The sequence below is a fragment of the Staurois parvus genome, unplaced genomic scaffold, assembly GCF_062004578.1.
Source record: "Staurois parvus isolate SC_StPar_1 unplaced genomic scaffold, SC_StPar_1.0 ptg001614l, whole genome shotgun sequence".
NCBI lineage: Eukaryota > Metazoa > Chordata > Amphibia > Anura > Ranidae > Staurois > Staurois parvus.
The window spans coordinates 692,934-709,349 of record NW_028319410.1 but is presented as its reverse complement, the minus strand read 5'-3'; the positions used below and the strand labels follow the sequence as shown (position 1 = coordinate 709,349).

At 42.0% G+C, this 16,416-nt stretch overlaps 1 protein-coding gene across 2 annotated transcripts in view; it reads right to left on the bottom strand.

The window, feature by feature from the left end:
• Nucleotides 1-1,167: 1,167 nt before the first annotated feature.
• VSTM2B (V-set and transmembrane domain containing 2B) overlaps nt 1,168-16,416 on the bottom strand; it is a 106,280-nt gene continuing 91,031 nt past the window's right edge. For both annotated transcript variants that reach the window (XM_089663022.1, XM_089663023.1), the window contains exon 6: nt 1,168-2,062. In XM_089663022.1, coding sequence (XP_089519148.1) covers nt 1,974-2,062 — 89 coding nt within the window. In that variant the 3' untranslated portion in view covers nt 1,168-1,973. The remainder of the gene's footprint in view (nt 2,063-16,416) is intronic.

The window sequence follows — 16,416 nt, the reverse complement described above, 5'->3', positions numbered from 1 at the left end:
ATCTGCTCTGGTCCCTTGCTGGTGCACCTGGCTCCTCTCTCCTGCCTTGTGCTCCCACAGCAGGCCACTTGCTCTCACTAGATCGAGGTTGGACTCAGGTAAGTATTAGGGGGGCTGCACAAGAAGGTTTTTCACGTTCAATCATAAAATGCATGAAGGTAAAAAACCTTCAACCTTTAGAACCACTTTAATTTTTGCTGCAGCCACAAAGCATAGCATCACAACAGCAGCATGTGCACAACCCTGTGACCCTAGATTATTGGTTGGGGATCCCTGTTCAGGCTGTTGTTGTCCAGTAGGATGGATGCCATTGAAATAGTGAGAGTGCAGGCTTAGGTTGGGTTCGTCCAGACTCACTGCCTGCAAGCAAGATGAGAGGAGGTTTCCCAACTGCCTCTCACCTCACCTGGGTGTAGACAGGTAAAAGCAGCTCAGTCCATCAAGGCCACACCCACAATGAATTTCACCTCACCCCCGAGGCTTAATCATGGAGGTCATGACCAAGCCCTGGAGCAGGGGGAAACGCGTTGGAGGCATGGCCTTGATGGACTGAGCTGAGGCTGGTTTTACCTGTCTACAAGACCGGGTGTGGTGTGCGGTAGTCAGGAAACCTCTTCACATCTTGCTTGCTTGTGCACAACAATGTCCAGCTCAGGGGCGGACTGACCATTTGGAAACTCAGGCACTGCCCAAGGGCCCGGGGTTATTAGAAGACCCCATGAGATGCCCCTGATACCTTTTTCATAGGCTTTTTTGAGTTTGGGCAAGGACACAGGGGCCCCATGATCCCCTATTGCCTGGGGGCCCCATGAGTTGGTCCAGCTGTTGTTGCAACTTAAGGGGGGTGGTCGTGGGTGGCTGCAAAACAATGGCTCATCCGCCTATTTTTACTGCTGCCCATGTGAACGAGCCCTTTCACAATTACAAATGTGTTTTCTGTTTCATTTTATCCTGTTGTAAGCGAATATTAATACAATTTTGGACTTTTAGACCTTTTGTTTGGCGCTTTCATTAGACTGTTTATATGTGAATTTCATTTCTCCCAACTTTAATCACAGCTCCGAAATATTATCTTACCACTCCAGCTGACGCCGAACTTTTTGCGCTCATCAAATATACGCAAGCAACGTTTATCAGGATCATCTGGAAAATAAAATCTCGCTAATCTTATTTCAAAACTCTTTTATTCAACTGTTATTCAGCATTATACAATACAGGTTTTTGTTTTGTTATAAACAAGTTTGTCTTACCTTGATTCCAACCTTTATTTAAAAATAAATATTATCGACGGTGAGCAATGATGAGTCTGATCTGCCTTCGAAGGAGAAAAAAAAAGAAAAAACAAAAAAAAAAAAAAAAGAGAAAACCAAAATGTACGGACATGAAATAATTTAATACAAAAAAAAAAAGAAAAAAGAAAGAAACAAAATGAACCCAAACACATACCCTACTTAAAAATATTTCTTTTTTTTTCATGAGAAGGTTTCTAAACGCAATAAATTTACAGATTGTCATAAAAATAATTGCTCAAAAGTTCGTGCAAAAAGAACAACGATCGCCATCTTGGGAAGGAAATGCCTGATGATTACTGTTTTTTTTTTTTTTTTTTTTTCCGTTGATAAATGCGCGCAGCAAGGCGTCAACCAGACTTTTTTGTGTATGATTTTTAAATTCCTCTTTTTTTTTTTTTTAACTAGATGCATTACTCGGGTGGTTTCCTTTTTTCACTTTCGTGTAAGTACTCCAAAAATACATGTTTTTTTTTATTTTTTGTAAATTTTTATTTTTTTGTATTTAATATTCGTCGTGAAGAGTTTGCCATGCTTCTTTCAGTCTTTTTTTTTTTTTTTCCTGTCCTTTCGTAAATTTGCAGCTTTCGTAAAGAAGAAAGGGGGAGGGAGAAAGGGGAGGTTTTGGATAAGTTCCTGTGGGCTGTTTGGTTGGTTGAGAGGAATGACTCACAAAATGGTCCATCAGTGGTTGAACAGCAAAAACAAAAGCTGATGAAATATCAACAGCAGCATGTAAAGCATGGGATCGCTGGCCACGCTGGGTCCTGTGCCTGCAAGAGAACAGAAACATGGCATTATAAAAGACACACAGTAACCCCTTCATGGCCACGGCCAAAACAAATCTGATGTGTTAGTAAACCTCAAAGAATAGGTGCAGGAACTCCTTGTCTCCGCCTCTACCAACCTCTGAGCGCCATTTCTTGGTTCCCCCCCTACCCACCTTCCAGTATTGTCCCTTTAAAAGAATACAGAACTAAGTATCAATTTGTGGTGCTGAGTAAAATCACATTGAATTTGTTAATGAAAACAAGAAAAACAGTAAATAGATCCCCTGCAGCAACAATAGACCCCACCAGCAGCAACAATAGATCACGTGCAGCAACAATAGACCCCACCAGCAGAAACAATAGATACCTGTCAGCAACAATGAACCGCCCACAAAAAACACCCCCTCCTTCAGCAACAACAGGACCCTGACAGCAACAATCGATCTCCCCGCATCAATGGACCTTCCAGCAGCAATCAACAATAGGCCCCTCCATCAACAGTAGATCCCTCCCAGCAAGAATTGAACCCCCAGGCCCACCCTAGCCTCTACGAATCTCTGAGCACCATTCCTTGGTTCCAGGCCCTACCCACCTTCCAGTATTGTCCCTTTGAAAGAATACAGAACTAAGTATCAATTTGTGGTGCTGAGTAAAATTACATTGAATTTGTTAATGAAAACAAGAAAAGCAGTAAAATAGATCCCCTGGAGCAACAATAGACCCCCATGCAGCAACAATAGATCCCCATCAGCAACAATGGACCACCCACAAAAACACCCCATCCTCCAGCAACAACAGACCCCCCAACAGCAACAATAGATCTCCCTGCAGCACAAGTATCAATGGACCTTCCAGCAGCAATCAACAGTAGATCCCTCCTAGCAAGAATTGAACCCCCAGGCCCACCCCCAGCCTCTACCAACCTCTGAGCACCATTCCCTTGGTTCCATCACCTACCCACCTTCCAGTATTGTCCGTTTGAAAGAATACAGGACAAAATATAATTTTATGGTGCTGATTAAAATGATATTAAATTTGTTAATGAAAACAAGAAAATCAGTAAAATAGATCCCCTGCAGCAACAATAGACCAACTGCAGTTAAAATAGATCCTCGTCAGCAACAATGGACCACCCAAAAAAATCACCCCCTCCTCCAGCACCAACAGACCCCCGACAGCAACAATGGATCTCCCAGCAGAACAAGCATCAATGGACCTTCCAGCAGCGATCAACCATAGACCCCTCCATCAACAGTAGATCCCTCCCAGCAACAATTGAACCCCCAGGCCCACCCCCGGCAATAATAGATTCCACAGCAGAAACAACAGACCTCCCCAAAAGCAATAGACACCCAGCAGAAATAGATCCCATCCAGCAGCAATAGATCCTCCTGCAGCCAGAATCAATAGACCCTGCAGCACACTCCAGCACCCCTTGCCGCTACATACAGTTGGTGTTGGAGGTGCTGGAACTGCGTTCCCCCGCGTTGTGTATTCAGGTGAATTTTATCTTGTTTTTTCCATGACAAGTTGGGCTTTGGTGGTAAATGGTGATGGATATCTCCTAAATTTTTTTTATTATCAAAGGAAAACTGGCCCAAAGTGGTAAAAAAATACTGTCCCCAGCATAGTACACCGCCATCATATGACTGCTGTGACGGTGATCAGAGATACAGACTGGTGACAGTATTTTTTTACTACTTTGGGACAGTTTTCCTTTGATAAAAAAATGTAGGAGTATGTATAAAAAATGTATTTAATTTCTTAATTTTCCCAAAAATTGGGACAAAAAAATGACAACTTAAAAAAACTCTCCATGCCTCTTACTAAATTCCTGTCTACATTCCAAAAAAAGGGGACATTTGGGGGGTATTTGTAGTGTCCTGGCATTTTATGAGCCCCAAGAAACGGTCCTCAGTACATCAGGACTGATCAATTTTCAAATACTGAATATCGCTGATCATCACCATTAGAAGTATAAAAAAATTCATATATATATATCATAGTTTGTAGACGTTAGAACTTTCACATAAAACAATTACACTTGGAATTTTTTTTTTTTAGCAAAGACATGTAGCAGAATACATTTTGGCCAAAATTTATGAAGAAATTAGATTTGATTAGCAATGTTATTTCTAACAGAAAGGAATATGAATATATATACTGTATATATATATATGTGTGTGTATGTATATAATTTATTTTATGTACTTATATAGCGCCGTCAATTTACGCAGCGCTTTACATATATATTGTACATTCACATCAGTCCCTAACCCTCAAGGGGTGTACAATCTAAGGTCCCTAACCCTCAAGGGGAGTACAATCTAAGGTCCCTAACTCACATTCATACATACACAATAGGGACAATTTAGACAGGAGCCAATTATCCTACCAGCATGTCTTTGGAGCGTGGGAGGATACTGGAATACTTGAAGAAGACCCACGCAGGCACAGGGAGAACATGCAAACTCCGGGTAGGTGGTGCTGTGGTTGGGATTTGAACCAACGACCCTAGTACTGCCAGGAGGAAGTGCTAACCATTTAGGTGTCCGTTTGTGAACCAGCGGTAATAGATCGCTGCTCAGTTCTCCGGCATTCTCGGAGAACACAGTTCTCCTGTGAATGCAGTTTATGAAGCAGTTCTCCGAACGAAGGGAGAACGGTCTCCAAACGCTGGAGAACGGTCTGCAAACTCTGAAAAACGGCTCATTTTACTATAATCTCACGAGATTACAGTAAAAGATCAGTTTACTAAGCAGAGGTAAACTATCTCTGCTTAGTTTTCGGTCCCTCTGATTCTCCAGCTCTGGGCTGGAGAATCTGGAGGGAGAACACAGATCTCCAGAGAAGGGCTGACATGATCTCCTGAGTGTCATAAACTGTGAATGACCAGAGAATAGCTGAGATCTGTTGAATCTGTTAAACCTTAGCCACTGTGCTGCCACCAGTGGTGATCAAATACCACCAAAAGAAAGCTCTATTTGTGTGAAAAAAGTGATATACATTTAATTTGGGTACAGTGTTGCATGACCGCGCAAATGCCAGTTAAAGTAGCGCAGTGCTGAATAGCAAAAAATGGCCTGGTCATTGAGGAGGTAAAACCTTCTGGAGATCAAGTGGTTAAAATCCTACCTGACCTTGATCAAACCTTGATCTCATTCTTTTTTTTCCTTTATTTTTGTATTATTAATATTTTATTTTGCTCACACTTTTGTTTGCATACATTGTTCTCCCCTGACAAGGAGAGAAAGATACAATGTATTGTTTAATGTATCCTGTATGTATATGATGTATTTTACAATGTATCCTGTATGTGTATAACGTATCCTGTATGTCTACAATGTATTATATAATGGATCATGTATGTAAACAATGTATTATGTAATGTATCCTGTGTGTAAACAATATATTATATAATGTATCCTGTATGTAAACAATGTTTTATGTAATGTATCCTGTGTGTAAACAATATATTATATAATGTATCCTGTATGTAAACAATGTTTTATGTAATGTATCCTGTGTGTAAACAATATATTATATAATGTATCCTATATATATATATATATATATATATATATATATATATATAAAATGTATTCTGTATGTATATAAGGTACCCTGTATGTCTGCAATATATTTTGTAATGTATCCTGTATGTATACAATGTATTATATAATGTATCCTGAATGTAAACAATGTATTATTATATAATATACCCTGTATGTATACAATGTATTATATAATGTACCCTGTATGTATACAATGTATTATATAATGTATCCTGTATGTATACAATGTATTATATAATGTATCCTGTATGTATACAATGTATTATATAATGTACCCTGTATGTATACAATGTATTATATAATGTACCCTGTATGTATTCAATGTATTATGTAATGTAGCCTGTATGTGTACAATGTATTATATAATGGATCCTGTATGTAAATAATGTATTATATAATGTATCCTGTATGTATACAATGTATTATATAATGTACCCTGTATGTATTCAATGTATTATGTAATGTATCCTGTATGTGTACAATGTGTTATATAATGTACCCTGTATGTGTTCAATGTATTATATAATGGATCCTGTATGTATACAATGTATTATATAATGTACCCTGTATGTATACAATGTATTATATAATGTGTCCTGTATGTATACAATGTATTATATAATGTATCCTGTATGTATACAATGTATTATGTAATGTATCCTGTATGTATACAATGTATTATATAATGTACCCTGTATGTATACAATGTATTATGTAATGTATCCTGTATGTATACAATGTATTATATAATGGATCCTGTATGTATACAATGTATTATATAATGTACCCTGTATGTATACAATGTATTATATAATGTACCCTGTATGTATTCAATGTATTATGTAATGTAGCCTGTATGTGTACAATGTGTTATATGATGGATCACCTACAATGTACCATCACAGCGAGTGCTGGTGGGGGGACGCATGTGTCCACCCGAAACCCCGGAAGTAGGCAGTAACATACCCATACCCTACCTTTCCTACAGTGGCCGCCTGTCCGCAGTACATTGCAGACATGCAGTCACAAAGAAGTTAATAATAAAAGATGGAAAAATGATTAAAAATCATGAAAAAATTACATTTACAAATTTCTAAAAAATGAAAACCTAATGATACTGTTTCTGTATATTGTGACATATCAGAACTTGATGTAGGCCTGTAAAGTTACTGATGAAAGGTCCACTATAAATTTAGCTTTGTCATTTTATGAAAGGCAGGTTAGTATTCCACCTAGTGGCTAGAAATGGTAAATATGAAACCTTCACCTGCATATTCGCCTGAACAAAAATAAAACAAATTTGCAGCGTTTGTTGGCTTTGAACACAATAACTACAGTATATACAAAACCTTACACATTCCTAAAGACATGTTGTTATTTTATGCATCATGGAGAGCACATTCCTGTATTCTACTGAACTTTATAAATCAGCAAAACATACGTTTCGATTCCCGCAACTCCAGGATCCAATTTTTCTGCAGAATAAAGGTAAATAACGGGGCTGTGAGCACATAACTGATACCTGTGGCAGCATTTGGCTTCCTATACATTAGTCATAGCAGTTCCAACATATTGTGTGTGCAGATGTAATTTCAATTTGTGCACTCAGGCAGGTCATGTGTACTGGCTTGCAGCCGCACATTACATTCAATTACTCTTTTGCACATGTTCCCTTATAGAAAGCTGCACACACGGCACGGCGAAATTACCGAGCTGAGCCTCGTAATGAGAAGTAAACATGTCACCATTCCCATCGCTATTTGCTTAGCTGTAGAATTGCAAATAAGGTCTGATCAGACGCCTGCGAGCGCGGGCCCTGGGAGGGAGGCTGGGAAATAGGTAGAAGGGGAAGAGGCCCTGCCACTGGTAGCTGCAAGATGATGATGGGAGCTAATGAATACCCGCCTGCCAGTCTTCTGATATACTCACAGAGATCCGTCAACCATCACCCACCTCATTATCTGGAGGGATGAGAATTGGAGGCACTCGTGGCAAAAATGATAATGTAAACTGTATCGAAAGTCAAAATCTATTTTTTTTTTTTTTAGTATGGCAGGCATTATTCCTCACTGTATAGAGTTCTTTAAGTGGTTGTAAACTTCAGACATGAAGTATGAACAATGCATATCCCTCTATAGTGTGTACTTGTCTCAGTCCAGAGCACTAGGCATAATTTCTGTATGCTGCATCCTTCCTCTGCTGTCAGCATGAGTCACTTCTGAGACGTTTTCCTGACACCAAGAGAAAAAAGGTGACAGGGGAGGGAGCTGTCAATCACAGCAAGAGAGCCAATGAAAAGAAAGAGAGGGTGGGACCGCAGCTCCATGTGTGAATGGACACACAAAGCAGCGGGTGCCCCCACAGCAAGCAGCTTGAGTTCTTATAGAGTTCTTTAAGTGGTTGTAAACTTCAGACATGAAGTATGAACAATGCATATCCCTCTATAGTGTGTACTTGTCTCAGTCCAGAGCACTAGGCATAATTTCTGTATGCTGCATCCTTCCTCTGCTGTCAGCATGAGTCACTTCTGAGATGTTTTCCTGACACCAAGAGAAAAAAGGTGACAGGGGAGGGAGCTGTCAATCACAGCAAGAGAGCCAATGAAAAGAAAGAGAGGGTGGGGCCGCAGCTCCATGTGTGAATGGACACACAAAGCAGCGGGTGCCCCCATAGCAAGCTGCTTGCTGTGGGGGCACCCGACAGGAGGGAGGGGCCAGGAGAGCCTTCGGGGGGCCCTGAAAACAGAATCCAGGCTGCTCTGTGCAAACCCACTGGACACATTAGGTAAGTGAAGACATTATGCCTTTAAAATCACTTTAATGGTGCGTTTAATGGGCTTTAAATGCCATGAGGATTACAGAAGCTCTTTTTAATGACCCCAGACCTGTTCTTGTACTAAACACGCCCTCTAAATAAGCAAAAAATGTAGGGGCCATAGAGGCAGTTTTTTTTCCCCCCAGCATCGCATTGGGCAAAATTGAACTTCTGCTTTGGAAAAATGTTGCTGACAGCAAAATCAGTAAATTGGCAAAATCAGTTTGGTGGAAATCCCTCTGCTCTTTGTTTTCTATATGTCTCAATCAGCAAACAGACCAATAAACAGCGAAAGCTAATAAATGTAACAAGGTAAAGAATTAAAAAAAAACAAAAAACAAATCCCTTAGGGGTCCTCCAGATGGCGCTCTTGCTCCCTCTATAAAGCTGCAATAAAGTGAATTACTGCGGCTGTCACGCATGATTGGACAGATCCTTATATGTGGAAATAGACATCTGCTATACAGAGGCTTCCATTCCTCTATTACAATGTACACAGTTATTATACATGAAATAAATAGATATATGTATCTTCTGTACAATCCACAGGCTGGAAAGGCCTCATTACAATGTATGAGAAGGAGAATACCAAAAGTCAGATTTGTTGTTATTCTTTATAAAGAGAATTATTAAAAGATTATTATATTGTAAAGCGCTGAGCAAACTGTTGGCACTATATAAATCCTGTATTATAATAATAAAAATAATAATTGGAGGGACACAGCGCTTTTTTTCAGTGGGAATGTGGGGGAACGCAGTTCCAGCACCTCCAGAAATGAATGTATGTAATAGCAAGGGGGATCTGTTGTTTCTGGAGGAGATCTATTTTTGTGGGGGTGTCTATTGCTGCTGGGGAGGTCTGTTGTTGCTACTGTGGGATCCATCATTGCTGGGGTGGGCCTTTTTTTTCTGGGGGGGGTCAATTGTTGCTGGGAGGGATCTACTGTTGAGGGAGGGGTCTATTGTTGTTCACTGCTGGAGGGTCCATTGATGTTGGCTGCGGGGAGATCTGTTTTTGCTGTTGAGGTCTGTTGTTGCTGGAGTGTGTGTGTGTGTGTGGGGGGGTGTATTTTGTTGTGGGTGGTCCATTGTTGCCGTGGGATCTATTGTTGCTTTAGGATGGGGCGTATATTATTGTGGGTGGTCCATTGTTGCTGTGGGGATCTATTGTTGCTGGAGGAGTGAGGTAGTTTGTTGTGGGTGGTCCATTGTTGCTGTGGGGATCTATTATTGCTGGAGGAGGGAGGTATTTTGTTGTGGGTGGTCCATTGTTACTGGGGGGATCTATTGTGCCTGCAGGAGGGGGTATATTATTGTGGGTGGTCCATTGTTGCTGTGCGGATCTATTGTTGCTGGATGAGTGAGGTATTTTGTTGTGGGTGGTCCATTGTTGCTGTGGGGATCTATTATTGCTGGAGGAGGAAGGTATTTTGTTGTGGGTGGTCCGTTGTTGCTGGGGGGATCTATTGTGCCTGCAGGGGGGGTATATTATTGTGGGTGGTCCATTGTTGCTGTGGGGATCTATTGTTGCTGGATGAGTGAGGTATTTTGTTGTGGGTGGTCCATTGTTGCTGTGGGGATCTATTATTGCTGGAGGAGGAAGGTATTTTGTTATGGGTGGTCCGTTGTTGCTGGGGGGATCTATTGTGCCTGCAGGAGGGGTATATTATTGTGGGTGGTCCATTGTTGCTGTGGGGATCTATTGTTGCTGGATGAGTGAGGTATTTTGTTGTGGGTGGTCCATTGTTACTGGGGGGATCTATTGTGCCTGCAGGAGGGGCTATATTATTGTGGGTGGTCCATTGTTGCTGCGGGGATCTATTGTTGCTGGATGAGTGAGGTATTTTGTTGTGGGTGGTCCATTGTTGCTGTGGGGATCTATTATTGCTGGAGGAGGAAGGTATTTTGTTGTGGGTGGTCCGTTGTTGCTGGGGGGATCTATTGTTGCTGGAGGAGGGAGGTATTTTGTTGTGGGCGGTCCGTTGTTGCTGGGGGGGATCTATTGTTGCTGGGAGGCTCCATTTCACTGCTTTTCTTGTTATCATTAACAAATTCAATATAACTTTACTTAGCACCACAAAATGATACTTGGTTCTGTATTCTTTTAAAGGAACAGTACGGGGGGATGGGTAGGGTGGTGGAACGAAGGAATGGTGCTCAGAGGTGCCCATCCAACCCCGCATGCACGCACGCGCCCTTCAGCCATGCCCATCTGTGGTCCTAGGGCCGACATGGTGGGTTCCGGCAGGAGAGGAGAGTGGACACACATCTGCTCTTCTCCCCTTCTTGCTGTGGCCTGGAAACTGAGACGTCATGATGTCACTTTTGGTTCACCGCTGTCACTGTCAACATTGCAATACATCCAGTGGAGCCCAGCGGAGACATGCAGGGTCTAATCCAGCCTTTCTCAACCAGGGTGCCCTGGCTCCCTGGGGTGCCTTGGCAAAATGTTCAAAAATTGCCCAAAACTTGCATACAAGCCAGCGGGTGGACAAGCCTGCCTTTTAGTTACACAAAGTCACAGGTTTTCATTGTGCACCATTACGACCTTTTAGCCGCCGGCGTCCTGACAACCAATGACATCATCAGTTGATAAGGAGGTTGTCAGCTGCCTGCACAGCATCCTAGTCGGACCCTTCCCCGCCCCTCTCCATCAGTGCTGGGGTCACATTAGCTCAGTGATGGAGAAAAACTGAGGGAGAAGAGAAACATGGGAATACTAGCCGGTACCAGTGTGCAGAAGTGTATTTGCTTTGGAAGAATAAATCCCCTCTAATGTTGGGTGTCCTACATGTGTGGATGTTGCTGCGTTATATAAAAGTATTAGAATAGTTTTTCACATTTTACAATGGGGTGCCTCAGGACTGTCCATAACTTTAAAAGGGTCAAAAATATATATATTTTTTATATATATATTTTTTTTCAAAATTGTCGTTATTTTTTTGTTTATAGCACAAAAAATAAAACATGCAGAAGTGATCAAATATGACCACACAATTGTCAGTCAATGTAACACAGCGCCGTGCCGCAAAAAATGGCCTGGTCAGGAAGGGGGGGGGGGGGGGGATCCTCTGGGGGGGGCGAGGAGTTATGGAATATATTTAAAGCTGTAATAAACCCAAAAACAAACAAGTATTACATTGCAGCTTACCAATTCTTAGTTGTGATGGCTGCATTCGTTTTCTTTTTTTAAAGCTTTTTTTTAGGCTTTCTTTTATTTTCACTTGGTGATCCAGCCAATAAGTCTGTTGTTTTTCAACAGAACAAGCTCTCCTGCAAATGTAGCAGTTAGAGGGTTCAGGCATACCATTTACCACTGACAGGGGTGCTTTCAATTATCTGATTTTATTTTTTCATGTAAAACCTTTATCCCAAAAAGGAAAGACTGTTACTGCAACTGCGTAAAAGTGTGAGCTGGAGTTGGGCTTCACTTTGTTAGTGCATTTAAATCTGGCAAGTCAATCCAACACTCCCCCCCCCTCCCCCCCAAGACTGACAATGCTGCTGTCCAAAGGTGCCCCCTGTGCTCCTTCATGCAGAGTGAAGGTGCTCTAATACAGGAGGTGTGTTACTGGCCGGATCTCCAGGTGAAAACAGAGACTGAAAAGCCTAGAAAAAGGAAAACAAATGCAGCCACCATATCTAATGACTGATAAGCTGCGATCTATCATGCTTTTGGTTTTAATACCGCCTTCAGTATTTCATCTCTTTCTTTTCTTTTAGGTACTTATATAGCGCCATCAATGTATGCAGTGCTTTACATATATATTGTACATCCACATCAGTCCCTAACCCTCAAGGGGCGTACAATCTAAGGTCCCTAACCCTCAAGGGGCGTACAATCTAAGGTCCCTAACCCTCAAGGGGCGTACAATCTAAGGTCCCTAACCCTCAAGGGGCGTACAATCTAAGGTCCCTAACCCTCAAGGGGCGTACAATCTAAGGTCCCTAACCCTCAAGGGGCGTACAATCTAAGGTCCCTAACTCACATTCATACATACACATACTAGGGACAATTTAGACAGGAGCCAATTATCCTACCAGCATGTCTTTGGAGTGCAGGAGGAAACCGGAGTACCCAGAGGAAACCCACGCAGGAACAGAGAGAACATGCAAACTCCAGGCAGGTGGTGCCGTGGTTGAGATTCGAACCAACGACCTGAGTTCTGCCTGGCAGAATTGTTAACCATTTAGCCACTGTGCTGCCCACAATCTCTGCTCTTCCTTGTGTCTTCTGTTTTCTCATTGGTCAATGAATGAGTTTTCATGAAAGAGTGAGCTGGGGTCAGACCTGTGCTTCCCTCCCTTCTTCTCTTTGGTATCAAAATAGCTCCCAGTACCTGAAACATGTCACCTTGGTAGCATTGTACAATGGAGCGGAGCCTTTTACTTCTCAGTGCATAACCTCCCACATCATTGCATGGGAAGATGATATGAAGAGAGGCCACACACAGCTACTCTAGCCGTTTTTGATCAATTTTAGGATTTTTAAGGGATAAATAAACAGAAAGGAGTATTTTTTTTAATTGAAATACTGGACCCAGCATTGCGGATCGTCTATGGGCCAGGGGCGGACTGACAACTCATGGGGCCCCCGGGCAATAAGAGATCATGGGGCCCCTGTGTCCTTGCCCAAACTCAAAAAAGCCTATGAAAAAGGTACCAGGGGCATCTCATGGGGCCCCCTACTGACCCGGGCCCTCGGGCAGTGCCCAAGTTTCCAAATGGTCAGTCCGCCCCTGCTATGGACACATCGAAGATAAGTAATAGTGGGGTCAGCCAAGGAGTAGACAAAAGAGGAGGCCATTACTTCGGCAAGAGTGGTAGGACCTCCAACCTATGCTGCCAAGGTAGTTCACAGCTCACGGGGGAAATTGGGCTTCACTTTGTTAGGCTGGCCATACATTATACAATTTTCTTGAGAATTTTGCTTTAGATTTATCAAAAATCATATAATAGGAGGTCAAACCTAACAACACTTTCAATTCTATCCAATTAGGCAGGCCCTTGTACTACATCTATCTATCCAGTTGTATCCGACCCTTGGCGATTGCATGGACCGGCACTTGTAAGCAACTTTTTCCATAAATTCTCTTAGCAATTATTTTAGAGTGCAGGTTGCCAGGTCTTTCCCCAACCCCCACCATGCAGGAGATCCCACATGGCCAGGGATGAAACTAGGACAATTTTTTTTTAGACAGGAGCCAATTAACCTACCAGCATGTCTTTGGAGTGTGGGGGGAAACTGGTGTACCCAGAGGAAACCCATGCAAGCACAGGTAGAACATGCAAACTCCATGCAGGAGGCACCATGATTGGCAATTGAACCCATCACCCATTTACTGCAAGGCAGATGTGCTAACCACTAAGCCACAGTGCCATCCTTGTACTATATAGTCGAAGGTAAATCTAAAGGAAATTGGACAGAAAATTGTATGGTGCATGGCCAGCCTTATGTAGGCCATAGACGGTTTTAAAAAAAAAATGAAAAATCGGTCGTTCAATAGGCCGGTGTTACCACCAATGGTAAAAAAAAATCGGCCGATTTTCGTCCCGTCTACAGCCGGCATTTAATTACTTCTGTCCCTGCAGAGAGCTCCGCTATTATATTTGACATGAAAAAGTATTGCGGTTGCAACAAAGTATCCATTTGTATCCATTTGTATCCATTTGTATCCATTTGTATCCATTTCGGATACAGATGTTTTTATTCGGATACAAATAGATACATTGTTGCAACCGCAAGACTTTTTCATGTCAAATATAATAGCGGAGCTCTCTGCAGGGACAGAAGTAATTAAATGCCGGCTGTAGACGGGACGAAAATCGGACGATTTTTTTTTACCATTGGTGGTAACACCGGCCTATTGAACGACCGATTTTTCATTTTTTTTTAAAACCGTTTTTATTCGGATACAAATAGATACATTGTTGCAACCGCAATACTTTTCATGTCAAATATAATAGCGGACTGGAATTCTTCTTCTTTTTCTTCTTCTTCTTCTTTCTCTTCTCCTCCTTTTCTTCTTCTTTTTCTTCTTCTTTTTCTTCACCTTCTCCTTCTTCTTTTTCTTCTCCTTCTTTTTCTTCTTCTTTTTTCTTCTTCTTCTTTTCTTCTCCTTTTCTTTTTCTTCTTCTCCTTCTTTTTCTTCTCCTTCTTTTTCTTCTCCTTCTTTTCTTCTTCTTACTCTTCTTCTTTTTCTTCTTCTTCTTCTTTTTTTTGCAGGTCATGGCTCATGCACAGATTTTTTATCGGTAAAAAGATCAGCCAATTTGCCAATCATTGCCGTGAAAATCGGCCGACCGGCAAAATCGGACAATTTTTTCCAACTTTACCAATAAAAAAAATGTACCAAAATCCAGAAAAATGGCCAACCAATTAACCCATTAACAGTGCGAAAATCGGCCAATTTTTTTTTCGGCCGAAAAATCGGACGATTTTCAACCCATCTATGGCCTGCCTTAGTGTATTTAAATCCGGCAAAACCTAAGATCCGTTTTTTTTCAATAAAAGTGGAGTTGTCCTTTAAGTTAAAATTTGGGCGATCCTCACCCGCCCTATCCCCCGTCTGGTGACAGCGCGTTCGATGCCTTTGTTCTTTGTTCTGATCTTGAGAGACGACATTTTTAATTCCTCCTTCTCGAGAGCATTTATAAAACTATTATCATCAGACGGAAAAGTTTAACTTTTTTTTCCTCCTGGAAGAGAAGGAGAGCCGATAAATTATTTTCAAAGGCTTGACAATATATTCGTTATCAGCCGGGGCCCCGAGAAGCCACCTGACTGTCAGCGGCTTGATGTATCGTTTCGGCAGAAATGTCATCACTCGTCCAAAACTCGGCGCTCGGAGCAGAAGGGACACTTGAGCAGAAGGGCAGCCGTGACACTGACGAATACGGGAGACTCTTATATCCGAGCCAGCCTTGATTAGCTCTGTATTGTAAGGGAGGTTGTCGTGGGGGAATACAATCGCAGCTTGGGTTTGAAATATGTTTTTGACAGCTCGGTTTGATAATTCTCCAGACTAGCGGCAGTATATTAAAGAGAATGTTTACCCTTTCTATTTCATTCTTAGCTATATACGTAAAAGGATCAGCCTAAAGCAGTCAAAAATAATAATAATTTAAAAAAAAAAGAATAGCACAAAAAGATCAAATAAAAAAAGGGTTTTTTTTTGCAGCTGTTCCAAGCAGTATTGCTTTTCCACCGCTAGATGTCCTCAGTCTTGACAGCCTGCAATATTCATCCCTCTTACTCTGAGCCCAGAAGGTCTTGGATCTGCAGTCAGCGGTACTTTTTTTTCCCACCACTAGATGTCTTCATTCTTGACAGCCTGTATTGTTTAACCCACTTCCCCTTTGTCAAGGCAGTCTTGGACGTGCCCCTAGCTGTACTTCGTTTCCTCCACTAGATGTCCTCAGTATTGACAACCTGTATTATTCAACCTGCTTCCTCTGTGCCCAGGAGGTCTTGGACCTGCCCCCAGAAGTACTCTGTTTCTGCTAATAGATGTTCTTGCTCTTGGCAGCCAGCATTATTCAACCCTCTTCCCCTTAGCCAAGGCAGTCTTGGACCTTCCCCTAGCAGTATCTCTTTTCTTCAACTAGATGTCCTCAGTCTTGGCAGCATGCATTATTCAACCCACTTCTTCTGAGCCCAGGAGGTCTTGGACCTGCCCCCAGAAGTACTCTGTTTCTGCTAATAGATGTTCTTGCTCTTGGCAGCCAGCATTATTCAACCCACTTCCCCTTAGCCAAGGCAGTCTTGGACTTGCCCCTAGCTGTACTTCTCCACTAGATGTCCTCAGTCTTGACAACCTGTGTTATTCAACCCGCTTCCTCTGAGCCCAGGAGGTCTTGGACCTGCCCCCAGAAGTACTTAGTTTCTGCTACTAGATGTTCTTGCTCTTGGCAGCCTGCATTATTCAACCCACTTCCCCTTTGCCAAGGCTATCTTGGACTTGCCCC